The sequence below is a fragment of the Phyllobates terribilis genome, unplaced genomic scaffold, assembly GCF_046119375.1.
Source record: "Phyllobates terribilis strain yellow unplaced genomic scaffold, ASM4611937v1 Scaffold_4843__1_contigs__length_56680, whole genome shotgun sequence".
Classification (NCBI taxonomy): domain Eukaryota; kingdom Metazoa; phylum Chordata; class Amphibia; order Anura; family Dendrobatidae; genus Phyllobates; species Phyllobates terribilis.
Window position 1 is genome coordinate 7,473 of NW_027367592.1, and position 16,536 is coordinate 24,008.

A 16,536-nucleotide genomic window follows, 5' to 3' on the forward strand; every position below is an offset into this window, starting at 1 on the left:
TATTTCGGGCTCGGTCCGGTCCAAAAATCGATTCAGACCGATATTTAAAAAAATAAAATAAAAACTGTGCAATATTAGTTATATAAGGATATATATATAGGTTATTAATATTTTTTAATATTTCAAAGTAGTTTTTATAGATGATATAATTCTATATATATATATAAATAAAATATATTATAAAGAACAAATTTTATATATTTTCAATAAAGTTATAGTTTCGGTGCAAACATGGACCGGACTGATATTTTCAGTCCTATCTTCGATCCATGAACTTTGCGAATTCTGTCCGGTCCAGGTTTGGACCGATGCTCATTCCTACTAAGGAGTGCACCAGTCTAGTAGTCTGCACTAAAGAGTTTAAGATTTAGAATTTGATATAATAAATGTAAAAACCCTAAAAGAAACACAATAGGATATTGGAAGCGCAAAAAGGGAATAGAAGATTCGCCCTATACCTATAGTACATATCTTTGCAAGACATTTATGATGTAAACATGTCAAGGAGTAGTATTCACAATACTTCATCTTCTGTAAATTCTGACTTATTTTAAGACCTGGCTACCAGTAACTTCGATTTTAGAGCAAAACATACTTAAAACACATGCCCTAACGCTTCTTATAGAATGGCCATATTCATACACTGGAGTTCTATGTTATATATGCATGAGAGGCACCTAAAGTATTAAGGGATTACACAAAAGCCGTTTAGGAGACACTACAGGGGATGGATTGGGCAAGTTATTCTTCTATGCCAATTCTACCCAGAGTTGATACACAACAACTAGTGTTCCTCCACAACGCTAATTCAGGATAAATATACACGACGCTTGCTCATGGGCTCGACAGATTCCTCAGATCTTCCTCCTTAGCATACCAGCTGGGTATGATCTTAGATATGTGAGGGTAAAGATCCTTGTACGCGTTTCTTATTGTACCTTCTGCAACTCCCGTAGCAAGGGATATATCTGCACCACATTCAATACAAGTATTGCAATTAAATTCAATGACAAAATAATATGTTTTCTGGATAAATTTCTCAAAAGTAATAGGATATAAACCTCGCAATGGCTTCTTCTCTTCAGAAAGTTGTGTTATAATATAAATAACAGCAGCTGCAATGGATATTGGACTTCTCCTGCAGAGATCAAGATACAAGAGAATTTCAATACTTCAACCAGGTAGAAAATTAGACAAAAACAAAATTCAATTTCTGACCTTATGTCGAATAGTTCAGCTTTCCCTACAGCCTCCTGAGCTGCCTTGACAGATTGATTATTCATACCGAGGTTAGAGCAAAATCGCCTCTGCGGACAAAATCAAAACGAAACAGCATGTTGGAAAAAATCTGCAGAAGAAGAAAAATAATTGCATGCTTATTTTAGAGTGCATACCAGGAAATCTCCAGCATGTATGGTTCCAATGTCCACCTGGTCCATTTCGACTTTCAACTGTTTCACTATGTACTCTTTTGCTCTACCAATCTCTTTCTTTGTAGCACCATTTGCAACAGAACATATTTCTAGCAATTCATAATGGAAAAGAAGCTCAGATGTAAGCTGTAAAAGAGTTGATATTAAATTTAAAGAGTGAATCTAGTACCCTTTACAGTTCGTGGCTTGTCTTCTTGCCGACAGGCTATGTATAGGCAAGCAGCCAAGATTGCATCTTGATTTCTTCCTCTGCTAGACTTCTGATCTTCCACCTTCTTGTAGATTTCACTGGCCCGATCCTTCATATAAGAGTTCATAAAATACAATCATAGCTATCATCTAAAGTAGAATAGTCCTACTTATTTCCACACCCCAGATACATTACATGAATAATATTGATCAATCATTGACTATAAAAAGTAAGTCCCCTCCTTATGATACTGTTATGGTATTTTTTTTCAGTTTGTAAAAAACTTCATGCTAAGCGCCGAACAAGGTACTCACTGCACATGCAAATGTATATACAATGTGCATAGAAGTGTCTTTTGTGACTTGTGACAAACTATCTTCAGACTCTAACATTAACCAATAGCAAAAAGCACAACAATAACGTACCTTTATGGTTGCAACCAGACCCAATCTGAAGAAAAAAAGCAGTCCAGTCAGCATTTAAGGAGCTTTATAGTGAAGACTCTAAACATTAGTGAAGCATATTCATAATAAGGAGCCAGAGATAGATATAAAGTTTCCACCTTTGTCTACTATACTCCCTTCTTTCACTAAATAATGTCATTTTAGCCTCACATTTTTGTTTAGAAAATGTTGTCATCCTAAGTTACAGAAATTTGTTATTGAAATTCTTTACTCTTGAGTTATGAATTATAGAAAGAAGTAATAAGTACATAGGCTAATTGTTGGATTCCTTAGTTACTGTGCAAACGTCAAAAATGACAATCTTTGAAGAGGAGGTTGTATATAACAGATATTTAAGCAACCAAATTATCATTTGAGTGGTGCATGCTTGAATAGATGTGATAAGAAACATGACAAAAAGAATGCCAGCCTTTTCTAGCAACTCAAGACCTATATTTACTTGCCTACATAATATCCGAAAACTCATCAGTCATCACAAGCTCATGCACTTTGCTCAAAGTTACAAGTGTCTATTTACTACTGTTACTACACCAAGTTAAAAAAAAAACACCAAAAACTTGCTCACAAGTCGGACAAACGCAAGCAAGCAACAGATTTCAGATATAGTACCAAAAGTGCGAACGCCTAACCTATCAGCCATAGTGGCAATGGTCTTGAAGGCGGCGATGAGAGTCCGGTCAGGGTTTGAGCCACGGTTCTGCCACCGACCTAGTGAAGACGACAGGAAGTCACCAGTAGTTCCGTTGGGCTTGGAAATGACAGTAGAGAGGCCGCCATCAGTAAGCAAAGGATTAGTAGGGCCGCCGACACGGACGGGGTCATTGTCGTTGGACTCGTTGGCGAACGTCCTCCACTCCGACGTCTCGTCAATGGAGTGGGACTCCAGCACAAGGCCGCACTCCGAGCACACAGTATCTCCGGCGGAGTGATCGAACACCACCTCTGTGCTTCTTTTACAGTCTGAGCAAAACGCGTCCATCTTGCAATCAATTTTCGATCTCAACTCGCCCTTCCTCGATTCGAATTACTCTGCTGCGAAAGGATTGATGAGGAAGGAGTAATTTGTTCAATCTATGAATTAGGTTTTGTGGGATTACGCGCTCTCTGGTCTCGCGCTCTACAGAAAGGTGAGAGAGAGGATTCTGGATGAAATTTGTGGGTATTTATAAAAGCAGTAGTTGTTGCGTTTATATTGTTGTTAACGATAATCAGTACGGCTCACGTGAATTTTGCGCGTGTGGGTGGACACCAGTGCTTACCTGCTTCCGCATTTTATTTTTTTTAACGAGTAATGTATAGGCCCATTTTCTTAGAGCAGATGACACGAATCATTTAAGTGGACGATCTTTACAAAATTTTACAATCTGGGAGAAAAAGTGGTTGATGAGGGTCTCTTGTCGGTCTACCATGCTAATCACTTCAAAAATCATTGTTGAATTTCATCTGGACTTTGAGAGGAAATCAACTGTTTGATTATCGAGAAGTTTAATGTGATTGAATTTGATCGTCTCGATAGAGGAGCTTAAGGTGTGGATGTCTTGAATGATTGGGTAAATTTCCTCGTTCGTCTCGTCATCTATTTTATCGGTAAATATTGGGTTACCTCGTTCGTCTTGTCATCAAATTTCGATTTTTCTTTGGTGACAAGACGAACGAGGTAACCCAATATTTACCGATAAAATAGATGACGAGAATAATAACTCTTTTCTAAAAGAAAGTTTAGGTTTACATTACATTATTTATTTTATTATTCTTATAAACCTAAACTAAACTTTCTTTTATTTTATTATAGTCCATTGTTTAAGTTTAGGTTTACATTACATTATTTATAATAAAATAAATAATGTAATGTAACCCGAAAAAACCAAAGAATAATAAAATATTGGTTTTTTCGGGTTACATTACATTATTTATTTTATTATAGTCCATTGTTTTTAATATATGCCCGAGAATAATAACTCTTTTCTAAAAGAAAGTTTAGGTTTATAATATGGGTCTTTTCGTTTCGTCATAAAAAATACTTTTAAGTATTTATTTTCTTTTTTCAGAAAATAAGCACTCATTTGATTTGTTCGGTTCGTCCATCTAAATACTACAAAACAGAAGCAATAAAATGATGCTTTTAAAAAATTAGAAGTACTTCTTTTTAGTTTCTTTTACGATTTCACACTTTTCCTCATTTTCTATTTCTAGACAATAAACATACATTAAATAAAAATATCAGCACCAGTAACAACATTAACACTAGCAACAACGTTGATGAACCGAACAGACATCTCTTGAAATATGGATTTTATTTTTATCTTTTTGAAAGACGAGGTATGTGCTTTATTAGTTCTGTGCTTAATTAGTTGTAGGCTATTACAAGCCCAAAGATAAAAGGCCTGAGAGGCTGAACTCCATAATTTTTCATGCAAAAAGTTAAAGCTGGTGAACAGAAACAGATAATACCTTTCATTTTCTTTGAGGGCCATCATTTCCATATAGTTTTTTTAGGGCCATCATTTTCATATAGTTAGGTCGGTTCATATTTTAAACTATCAGAAACTTGAATAGTTTTAACATTTCAATTTTCATGCTGGGCGGATCGCGCTATTTTCAATAGCACTAGTCGTCTTAATTACGTAATATTTGTATATTTAACGTCGGACGTCTTCTTCCTCGCATATAATAAATTTATATGTTTGCGTGACGTTGGAGCGGTGGCGAGTTATAGTCAAGCAAACAATTTTAACAAGTAGCTGATACAAGTAGCTGATACAAGCATGTTACTCGTGCAACCAGGTTGCTGATAGAAATAGGTTACTCGTGCAACGAGACAACTGACAAGAAGTTGAACGAAATTTAGCGAGGAGGGTTTGCTTATCCTGGAAGACTTCCTGGCCGCTCTATAGATAGAGTTGAAGACTCTCATTCGAAGGGACCTCCATCCGGAACCGATGAGAGCATGCCGGTCATCGAGGGTCAGTGATCGGGTTTTCAGAACCGGAAGGCTTAATTAATTCCCGGTCAATGTTTAGTCTCCCGCTAATTGGGATTAGTCGTCCTTTAATCCGTTTCTTAGCTTACTAGATATCTCGACAGCGTTTGTAAATTCGTCAAATAGGCTTAATAAAGATAGAAGAGTCAAACTTCTGGCATATATTGTGTTGGAAATGTATTATCGGGTGTTTCTGATTAGTTTAAGTTTTTGGGAGCCTTCACTGATTTGACCGTGGGGACCTCCTCACCTTCTAGGTCGACAAGCACACTATGGACGGAAGGCTAGAGAGAACGCATCAAGGAAGATGCTCATGTACCAGACGCAGCAACATGATACAATTACCTTGGTGATATTGGGCCTTCAATATCATAGGTGACGTGCTATATATTTCTACAGTGGGACATGCAACATATCTGATTCATGTGCTATCTACACCACGTAGTTGAGTCATCGACTATATATATGCAACACTAAGGCCATTTTTGTGGGCTAATATGCGCTATCAGAGGTTGTATGTATATGCATAAATATTGTTGTGTGGGTTTGAGGACTACAAAGAGGATACCGTGATCAGTGTTCGAACCTCAAGCGTAGGTGGAGTTTAGTGAGGACGTGGGAGACATGGAAGACGCACCATGCCATTGGTGATCGACATGTGTCATGTAGAGCGGGCATGATCGGCAGGGGTCGCATGTGGTGAAAGAGGTTGAAGGTTTTTGTCTACGGAGAACCTCAAGGTACCGCTTTGAAGACCGCGGTCTCCCTTTGTTGTTTGATTGAGATAGAGGCTTGTGTTGTGGTTCGTGGTGGCAGAGGATGAGAATCACGCATAAGGGGAGCACCCTACCTTCATCATTGGTGAACATGGAACGAAGGCCAGTCGACGTGTTGGTTAGGGCTCGAGATGCTATACTCTTGAGATGGCAACAAGAGGGTCGAGGAAGACAATCAGGTAAGAGCGAAAGCGTTAAAGCTTAGCTAGATAAGGTAAGGCGCGTTGGACAAGTGTTGGCGTGAAGGTTTGACGACGATGGTTGAGCGCGTCGACGGTCGGCCATACAACACGGGTTACAATTCAATGTCGGGGCTCTGGCATGTTGGTTGCAAGAGTGTTGCACAACTCACTTCGGTAATAGGTAACAACGTGCGGATACTGCAATCTCGGGACCACCTTCTTCACCAAGTAAGCTAGGGAAAGGATGAGCCTCAACCGTGATGTAGAAGTCGATGGTGACCATCGAGCGCGGTGACCAGAGAAGGGATGATAAGGGCCAAAACCAAGCGTGGTGGACATCGTGCTCGATGGAGAGAGTCATGAGAGTTGGTGAGGCTAGCTTTGGTTGTCGCAACAATAAGAGTCGGGGTCGACGATTCCAGCGTAACGGTTGTGTGGAGGTTAACGCGATGGATGGAGTCTATGATTTGTTCATAATAGTTGTAAGCGGGTGGGCACGATACAACCATGCATGTGAATTCAATGTGCAATGTGAAGGATGAGAGAAGGTGGCGTTGAAGAAATGCCATGCATGAGCCAGGAGTGAACCCCCCAAAAGGACATTAGTGGGCAGGGTTGCTGTATTCCTTGAGAAGATAAAACCAGCGAGGCCCGAAGTGTTGGATATGAGGCTTCTCCACAAGCAAAGTTTCGGAACTTAGAGCTTGTTTTAATGGCGGAAGAGAGAAGCATACTTTTATGAACAAGAACATAATTCTCCAAAATGTGAGAACCTTGATTCAACGTGAATCTAGGGTTAAACTCACAGCTTTCTTTGTATTAAGCATTCTCAAATTTGTGCTCTTACAAAAGGATTCTCTCTCTTTCGTTTTCTCTCTAACACAAAATCTATTGAGCTACCTTACCACACTCTCAGAAATTCACAAGTCACGAACCTCTCAAAGGTTCATTACAATTCCTATTTATAGAACGCTATAAAATTAAGCTTGCTATACAAAACTAATTAGCAACGTGCTTTAATTCCCATTGGCCTTCAAGAAAGGAATCTTTAGTCTGTTAGCGCGCTTCGCCTCGTCCAATCCAGACTTGCCATGTAGAGAAGCTTGCTAACCGTCTCCGAGCGCGCTTTCACTTGTGCAACAACTTCTTGACACGCGTACGGTGATGAATGCACAATCTTCTTGCCACTTGCTTATTCAAGAAAAGCAATTAACACGTGCTAAATAAAGTAGCTTCAACAATAAGCGCTCTTTTCTTCTTCTGAGTTATTCTCGATTCTTCTCTCAGATGTTCACTGGTAAGCTTTCTCTCTTCAGCTCCCCTAAGGTCGCTGAACTGGATATACATAAATCTTCTAAGCGAACTTGAGATCAACTGGATTTCTTCTAAGCGAGCTTCGCGCTTCGTACCTTACACTTGTAAGCTACCTTCACGTGCTTTAAACTCTACACATACTCGAGTTCCATTAAAATGAATAAGTTTGTAACATCAAAACTAAGAGAAACTAAGTATGCTACCTCAGCTTAACTAACAATTTCCCCCTTTTTGATGATTTCAAACTTATTTGAACCATTCATAAAGAAACATATAGATCTGATAATATCTCGCTTGAAGAATTAGAAAGGTGAAATTTTCACTTACACATCACTTTACCTTTCTCCAGTTTGCTTTTCACCCCCCTTGAGATTAAGACATGGGTTTGAATCCTTCTTGACTTTGGTGAATGTTTAAGAATGCCTACACGCACACTTCAAAATTTCCCTCTTTGACATCATCAAAAATGCATTCATAGCACAACATTATGGAACTTTCAAAACTCCTTAAGTATACAAACTTCTATAACATGCATGAATGTCAGTAAGGTCAAGGTATGCAAGTCAAACAAGTAAGCAATCAAGCACAACCAGTGAAACTTAATAAGCATGCCTTTATATTCATAAAAAAACTTGCAGCAAACACATCAACAAAATACATGATAAGGCTAGCAATAAGACTTGTAAGCTTAGACCAAAAGGCTTAGAACTGGGCAAGATTGAGAGATGAGATCATTCTTTCCTCTGAGCAACACTTTTCTCAACTTGAAGCACCTCACTAGCAACTTTCGCTATCTGGGTAAGCTGGTACGCTATCAGCGAGAGTTTCTCAACTTGCTCCCTTGAGCTTTCTCGAACTGCCTTTTCAATACGGTCTAAAGCTTGCATAACAACATAATTAGTCACAATAGACTTCGAGCTGATCACTGGTTCTTCATAGACTTGTAATTTAGCAGGTGCCTTCACTTCAGGTTCATCTGATTCATCCATATCTTCTAGATCTTCTGAGACCTTCCCAGTAAGAACTTCATCAAACTGTTCTTCGTTCTCTGAGATGTAAATACCATGCTTTTTCATCAGCTTCTTGATGATGTGCGGGAAGGGGATGTCAGCTTTAGTGTTCGCCATGGATGTGTACATGTGGGTGTACATAATATGTGGCGTGTATATCAACTCATGCTTGAGGCACTTATGCAGCGAAATTCCATCACCTATAGTGACTACATCTCGCTTGTCCTTGCGAGGCATTATATTTCGAATAATTATGTAGTGCACTATACGAAGAGGATATGAAAGAAAATCAATCTTAAGCTCCTTTTCGTTTGCGTAGTCACCGAAATAATCTTGCTTGAACCTCGAGGCCAGTTCTTCTTAGCTACGAAACTCAAGCTACCTTGCCCAGTAGACATACCAATCCCCTCAGCGAACTCATAAACTAGAATAAAAATCGGCTTCTTATTCCACGTTAACACAACCATTTCTCTTGGGTGATTTGCATCGACTGGCTCATATGGCTTCAGGTTCAAATAGAAGGCTTTGATCATCTTAGGATTAGCCCGTGTGAGCGCTGTTTCGAGATTGTCCCACCCTTATAAATTCAGCATTAGGAACGCTTCCTCGAGATCAAATTTCTCCTTCAATGACTTCCAGGTCAGATTGTGTGGAGGCCATGGTAGAAATGAAATGAGAGATGGATGGGCATGGGAAATTTGAGTGTGAGTAGGGGACGAGAGAGTAGAGAATGAGAGTTGAGGAATTTAGAATTAGGTGAAGGTGTTTAGGAACAGTGGCATTTACCTATTTGTAAAGTCGCTCAGGACTCAGACTACTCGCAATGTTTGAATCACAACGGTCATAAATGCAACAGCTCTCTCCGGCTGTCCAACGGTCAAATTTGGCGCAGAAAACGCTTTATCCAGCAAACCCGGACACGCGCCAACGGCTAGTGCAACAGTCACTAGAAATGTGACACGTGGAGACAATAAACACCACACACTTTTAAGCGTCCCTTTAGAGCAACACGTACAAGCGTGACTCATTACGATGCTCAGTCTTACCCATGAAGTGAAGAAGCGTGACTTAACAAGGAAGAAAGTAATAATGTGAAAAGTAAACAACTTACACTGTGGCATAAAATGATACTTATGTACACAAAAAAATGTAACATATAATTTGACATGTAATGTACAAAAATCATGACATTATGTGCACACAATGGACAACAGAATATAGGAAACACATAGTCATACACATGTGTAGGCACAATAACATTTTCACTCATGAATACTTCCATATGTAGCTAAATGGGTTAGGAAGCGTTATAGAGGAGAGGGATTAAGGGAGGGAAGCATAAACATGAATCATTTCTCGTCTTAGATTACTAATGAGCTAGAAGCGATCATCATGTTCTTACTAGGGTAGAAAATGAATAAGCATGCAAAATGATAAGCACATAATCATGAAGAATGCTCAATGTAAATCATGCTTCTTATGACCCTTTGGGTGTAAATAATATATGCAAAGAAGAAAGTACTAATCCTCGTTCTTAAGTTCCCCAATGAAGTAAAATGGTGCATAATTTAGTCAATGGAAGAGGAGCTTATCATGCTTAACAGGGTTACCCTAGTCAATGGGAAGCATTCCTATAAGTAATCTCAAGTGTAGAAAGGCAGCATGTTGAGAGGTTTAGTGAATATGTCAGCTACTTGTTCCTCCGTTCTACAAAAGGTTAGCTTGATATTCTTCTTCTCTACATGGTCCCTTAGAAAATGATGTCGTATGTCAATGTGTTTGGTCCTTGCATGATGTACAGGGTTCTCAGAGACGTTAATGGTGCTGGTGTTGTTGCATCTTATCTCGATTGTGCCCAGCTTGACTCCATAATCTACAAGCTTCTATTTGAGCCACACAACCTGGGATACACATAAGGCCGCTGCGATGTATTTAGCTTCCGTGGTAGAGGTCGTTGTGCAGTTTTTCTTCCTGGATCCCAAGATACAAGTGAGGGGCCTAAGAACTGTAGCATGTCTGATGTGCTCTTGCGATCAACTAGGTAGCCAACATAATCAACGTTCGTGTACCCAATGAGCGAGATAGAGCCACCCTTAGGTTACCACAAACAAAGATTGTCTAATCCCTTTAGGTAGAGCAAAATTCTCTTGATGTTGACTAGGTGGATTTCCCAAGGGTCGCTTTGAGCTCTAGCGCAGAGGCTCACTGCGAACACAATGTTTGGAAGTGAAGTTGTAAGGTACATAAGGGAGCCCACCATTCCTCTATAGGTAGTCTCGTCCACCTTCTCTCCATTCAAGTCTGCATCTAGCTTGGTCATCATGGAGATGGGAGTGGGAAAAGGTTTGCTGGAGTCCATAGAGAACTTCTTCAAAATCTCCCTTAAGTACTTTTGCTGGTGAATCTGAATGCCATCTTCCTTTTGAACTGCTTGCAATCCAAGGAAATAGGTAAGCTTACCTATTAAGCTCATATTAAACCTGGAGCTCATAGTATCTTTGAAGGCGTGCACAAGATCTTCATTAGTAGACCTAAATATGATGCCATCAACGTACATCTGAACGATGATGAGGTCACACTTAAGCTTATGAAGAGAGTCTTGTCCATAGCTCCCCTTCTATAGTTATGCTTGATGAGGAACTCAGACAAGCAATCATACCATGTGCGAGGGGCTTGCTTTAGACCATAGAGAGTAAAGATATAACAGATGGTCTGGGTAAGATGGATCTTCAAAACCAAGAGGTTGCTTCACGTACAACTCTTCATTCAAGCTGCCGTTGAGAAAAGCGGTCTTGACGTCCATTTGGTACAGTTTGAAGTTCTTCAAGGCGGCGAAGGCAACCAATAGTCGAATAGCCTCCAAGTGAGCTACATGAGCGTAGGTCTCGTCGTAGTCTATCCCTTCTTGTTGACTATATCCCTGTGTCATCAGTCTTGCTTTGTTCCTCACAATGTTCCCTAAATTGTCAAGCTTATTCCGGAAAACCCAACGCGTCCCAATGATGGACTTGTTAGGGGGCCTGGGAACGAGCCTCTATACATTATGCCGTTTAAACTCCATGAGCTCTTCATGCATCGCCACTATCCAGTCTGGATCCAGGAGAGCTTCCTTGACGTTCTTGGGCTCGATCAGAGACACAAAAGAGTAAAACACCATGAGATTATTGAGTTGGGAACGAGTGAAGACTCTGTCTGCGAACGGAGTAAGAATCTGGTCTGGCTTATGCGAGCTCTTTTGTTGATAGTTGCGCGTGTTCATCGTGACAACTTCGGGAATGAGATCGAGTGAAGCTGGAGCAGTGTGAGTAGAGATGGAATTTTCTGAACCGGCACCGGCCCCGGTTCCATGGAACCGTGGGGGTCCCGGTCCCGGTCCCGGTTCCACATTTCCCCGAACCGGGAACCGGCGGTTCCGGTTCCGTTCAATTAATTAACAACATGTATTTTTTAAATTAAATTGAGAATATTTTGTTGAATTAAATAAAATTATTTAAGATATTTAACATTTTAACTTTGATTTTAAACTTATAAATCAATTTATTTAACTTTGTATTTAAACTTGTATTAACTTTATAAAATTATGAAGTTATAAGTTGTAAGTTTTATATATTCTTTATGAAGTTATACTTATAAGTTATAATGTTATAAAGTTGTAAGCTTATATATTTAATTTTATATATTTAAGTTTGTTTTGAATTAATTTAATAATATATTTAACTTTAAAAACACAAAAAGTTATAAGTTGTAAGTTTTATATTGTTTATATGTTCTTTTCAAAATATAGTGTGAAATTATAATAAAAAGTTTACTTAAGTTTATTTTGAAGTTAAAAAATAATGTTTGAATTTATATTTGACTTTATAAAAACTTTGAATTTAACTTGAATTCGACTATGTATCTTATTTTACTTTGAAGTAAAGTTTTACTTTGAATTAAAGTTTTAAAACTCCTTTGGAACATATCGGGTCCGACCAACCTCACCGCATGCCTGTTGTGCGAATTTAGATTGGAAGGAAACCCATTTTATTCCGGAGTACTATTACGAGTGAGTTTCCAAGTTGTACTTCTCATCGTAAGTTTGTCGATTAAATGTAAAAAAAAATTAAAAAATTGGGGGCTTGCACTTAATATTTACTTACTTATTAAGTTGCCTACGTATCCTCTCGGGTCCATTAGAGGAATCAAAGCCCACGTAGTTCTCTTACCTCTTAACGTTTGGAACCGCTTACCTACGTGTTGGTGCCGGATGAGGAGGCGTTCCCACCATCGGAAGAATCGGTGCGCATAGTTGTTGCATCTCCAACCCATTCGTCGGTGGAGTAATCGTTGTTGTCGATGTTAGCTTGATTTCTTGCAATGGCCTTCTTCCAATCACAAATGCACACTTGCGCCTCTAATGACACCGGAGCTAATCGACTTCTCTTCTCGTTGAGGATGTGGCCTCCTTGACTAAAGGCTTGTTCTACCGCCACCGTTGAAGGGGGGACCGCAAGTACTTGACTCGCTATCTTGTACATTGTCGGGAAACCGCTCCTATGCTTGACCCACCAACCCAAAACATCTAGATCTTGAATGTTAGCAAATTGAAATTCCGTATTATAATATAAGTCGATTTCCGCAATTGAAACCGTAGACCTTGGACCTTTTTAAAAAAAATTAGATTTAAAGTTACGCAAAGATGATGTACCACTAGAACTAGAAGGAGGAGTAGGAGTAGGAGGTACCGATGATGAGCCCTCCACGAAATGAGAGAATAAAGACTCAACATTATCTCTAGTCTTAGAGACTATATCGGATACGTACCCTTCGAGATCTAATATTCCACCAACACATAAATAATAGTTCTCTAACAAAGACCTTAAACCTCCTAATTTAAACCTAGGATCCATAACACAAGCAACAAGAAAAATATCGGGGATCTCACTATAATAAATTAACCATTTACGTTTCATTTCCGAGACGGCATAAAGTAGTGTGGGGATTTCGGCCGCCTCGGTCAACGCAACCATTACATTATTAGCTTCTATAACAAACTCATTAGCACTTGGTCTATATACATTACTAAATGTAAGAGTAGCATCGTTAAAACATTTTAAAAACATTGCAATTTTGGAACATGAATACCAATCATCATCGTTGAAATAATCCGACTCCGGAATGTATTGACTCGCAAAAGACGTTAAAACGTCCTTGTAGTTAACACATTCACAAAGTAATTTGTAAGTGGAGTTCCACCGAGTACCAACGTCTTTTGAAAAACGTTTGGGTGAAACTCCATTGTCTTCACAAAATTTCGTCCAATCCTTTGTAACCTTACTACGGTTCCAAATATATCGGACTATGTTTTTTATGGGTTCAATATGGTGTTTCATAGCCGATAAACCATCTTGAACACACAAATTTAAAACATGACAAGCACATCGAACATGAAAAAATTTACCGCCAAAAAGAGGTTGACAAGCAAGTGACAAATCTCTCAAAGATGCGGTGTTGGCCGATGCATTGTCAAATCCAATAGAAAAAACTCTATTGAGAAGTCGGTATTCCTCTAAAACTAGACGAATCATTTTAGCAATGTTTACGGCGGTGTGAGACTCGTTAAATTGTCTAAACGCTAAAACAAGCTTTTGCATGAAAAAGTTCGAATCAAGAAAATGACATGTAATACCCATGTAAGAATTAGTTTGTTGATGATCACTCCATATATCACTACATATAGAAACATTTAAATCATTGTTTGCAAAATAACTAACTAATTCGGCTTTACGATTCCTATAACACCTAATAATGTTTTTCTTGTTTATTTTTCTTCCTATCTTTTTATATGAAGGTTGTACTACGCTCATAATTTCATTAAATCCTAGATTCTCACTAAATTGAAATGCTAAATGATCAACACATGTGGCTTCGGCAATTGTGTTACTAACTAATTCATGATTATAAACGTAGAGAGGGTTGGAAGAAGATGCAAACCCTTGCGAAATTTGTGCTTGCCCTCGTAGCATTCTGAGCTTATCGACGTGCTTTGTCTTCATGTGTTTAGTTAGTGTCCCGTATCCACTGCCAAGTTTCCATACATATCGCACCGGACAATGCCTGCAAAAAAACATCAATTTTACCGTTAGTAACCGTCGTTCCTTTAGTAAAATGTTTAGTAAAAATTTCGGATTTAAGTATTGTTTGTGAGGTTGTTGTAGGTGTTGACGATGGTGTACCATCATCATCACCAACAATATCCTCACTCGGTGCAATGTTATCAATATGATCACTCTCTAGAGTGCTAATATCGTTAACATTTGTGGTTGCCATAATCAAGTAATGATATATATAAAACAATATCAAGAACAATATAAGAACAAATCAACAAATGCAAGAATATGGAAAAGAGAGATGGAGAGATGATGGAGATTAGAGATTTCTTGAATGCTTGAGAGTAGATTATAGAGATGGTTTGATTGTGTGATTTGGAGTGGAATTTTAAGGGGTATTTATAGGATTTAATTATATATATATTTTTTATAAAAAAGCATTTAAAATTGGGCAAATTGGAGATTGGGCTAGAAAACTAGCCGTTGAACCGCCGGTTCGTCCTAACGGCTAGAAAAGCCGTTGGGAGTGGTTTTCTTGCGTTGGAACCGGCGGTTCCGCCGGTTCAACCGGACGAACCGCCGGTTCAACGGCTAGTTTTTAAAAAAACTAGTCGTTGTGAGTGGAACCGCCGGTTCGAACCACCGGTTCCAACGGCTAGTTTTTTAAAAACTAGCCGTTTTAAGCTTCCAAAAATAATTAAAAAAAATTAAAATTATTAAATACCTTTATAGCCGTTTGGGAGTGTAAAAAAATAATTAAAAACATATTTTTTGCCTCTATAAATACTAATTCACCCATTCTCATTCTTCACATCATCTACATTCTTCATAGTCCATTACAAGAATCACATTCTCTCTAATTTTTATTGCAAATGGATAACCGTGCCCCTTCGGAGGAGCATTTAGAGCGTCGAGCTGGGATTACCCGTCGTCTTTTTGAAGTACATTACACTAGGGGTAACCCAAATGAGTGTCGAAGAGCGGGATATGTAATTATTTCTTGTAATCATTGTCCGTGCAAGTTTGAATGGAAGCTCGGTGGCGAATTCGGAATGTTAATAAAGCATTTAAGGGCCCGCCACATAGCGAGTGGACTTCAATAGTACCAGGAGTACCGCCACCGCCGCCGGCCGAGCCCGAGGCCGAGGGCGAGGAGGACGAGGAGGACGAGGACGAGGGGGCGCCGCCAACTGAATAATTGCATATTTTCATTTTAATATATTTGCATTTCAATATTTGCATTTCAATATTATTGTACTTGTTTTTAAATTTAATAAATTATATTTGCAGTTTGCATTCTAATATTATTTTCCCATATTATTATTATTGTTTTGGATTGTATGAAATTATTAATTATTATTGAAAACATGATTTTAAAACAAGTACACAATAATATTATTATTAATTTTTATTCAAAAGAATCAAAACAAGTACACAACAATTTAAGAATCAAAACATTAAATTAGTTTTAAAAATATAAATAAATTTTTTTAAAAAAAATGGAGGCGGGGCCGGTTCGGAACCGGAACCGGATGGACCGCCTCAGAACCGGAACCGGATGGACCACCTCAGAATCAGCGGTTCCCGGAACCGGGGGACCGGGGGTTTACCCCTGTACCCGGTTCCGGAACCGGTCCACCTCTAAGTGTGAGAAAAGGATACCACTGCGGAGGTCGCTGGAGTCGAAGGAAGGGTCGCTGAAGCAGGTACGAGGGTTGATGAAGGCTCTGAAGTCGATGGAGTGTCCTTGCTAGGGGTCGTTGAAGCTGTCTTCGAGGCCGCAGGAGCTTTGGGAGGCTTTCCTTTATGCTTGGAAGGTCTCCCTGGTCCGCGCTTGAATCTCGGTGAAGCTTCTTGAGGGGGAGCTGAAAAGGTGAACGGGGTCGCTGAAACAGGTTGCGAACTTGCGCCAACTATGGGGGTTTCTGTCACATTTTCAGCTCGTCTTGGGTCTTCAGTGTTGGGTTCGTCATTGGTCACTACTTGTAGTTCTTCTTGAGAGTCCTCTTGTGCTGAGTCAGAGTTGGAGTTGTCTTCTTGTGCGCCTTCATTTGAGGGAGCGTGAATGGGATCCCCTTCATCGTCACTTTCAGTCTCA

General features: G+C 39.2%; 1 protein-coding gene across 1 annotated transcript; it reads right to left on the bottom strand.

The window, feature by feature from the left end:
- Positions 1–834: 834 nt before the first annotated feature.
- On the bottom strand, positions 835–3,066 carry LOC141249603 (uncharacterized). Its single transcript, XM_073669705.1, has 7 exons — positions 2,717–3,066; positions 2,049–2,073; positions 1,603–1,732; positions 1,395–1,522; positions 1,219–1,307; positions 1,062–1,138; positions 835–968 (listed from the first exon to the last, which is right to left on the bottom strand). Exons 1-7 carry the CDS (start codon positions 3,064–3,066, stop codon positions 835–837), a joined length of 933 nt encoding a protein of 310 aa, XP_073525806.1.
- Positions 3,067–16,536: the final 13,470 nt, after the last annotated feature.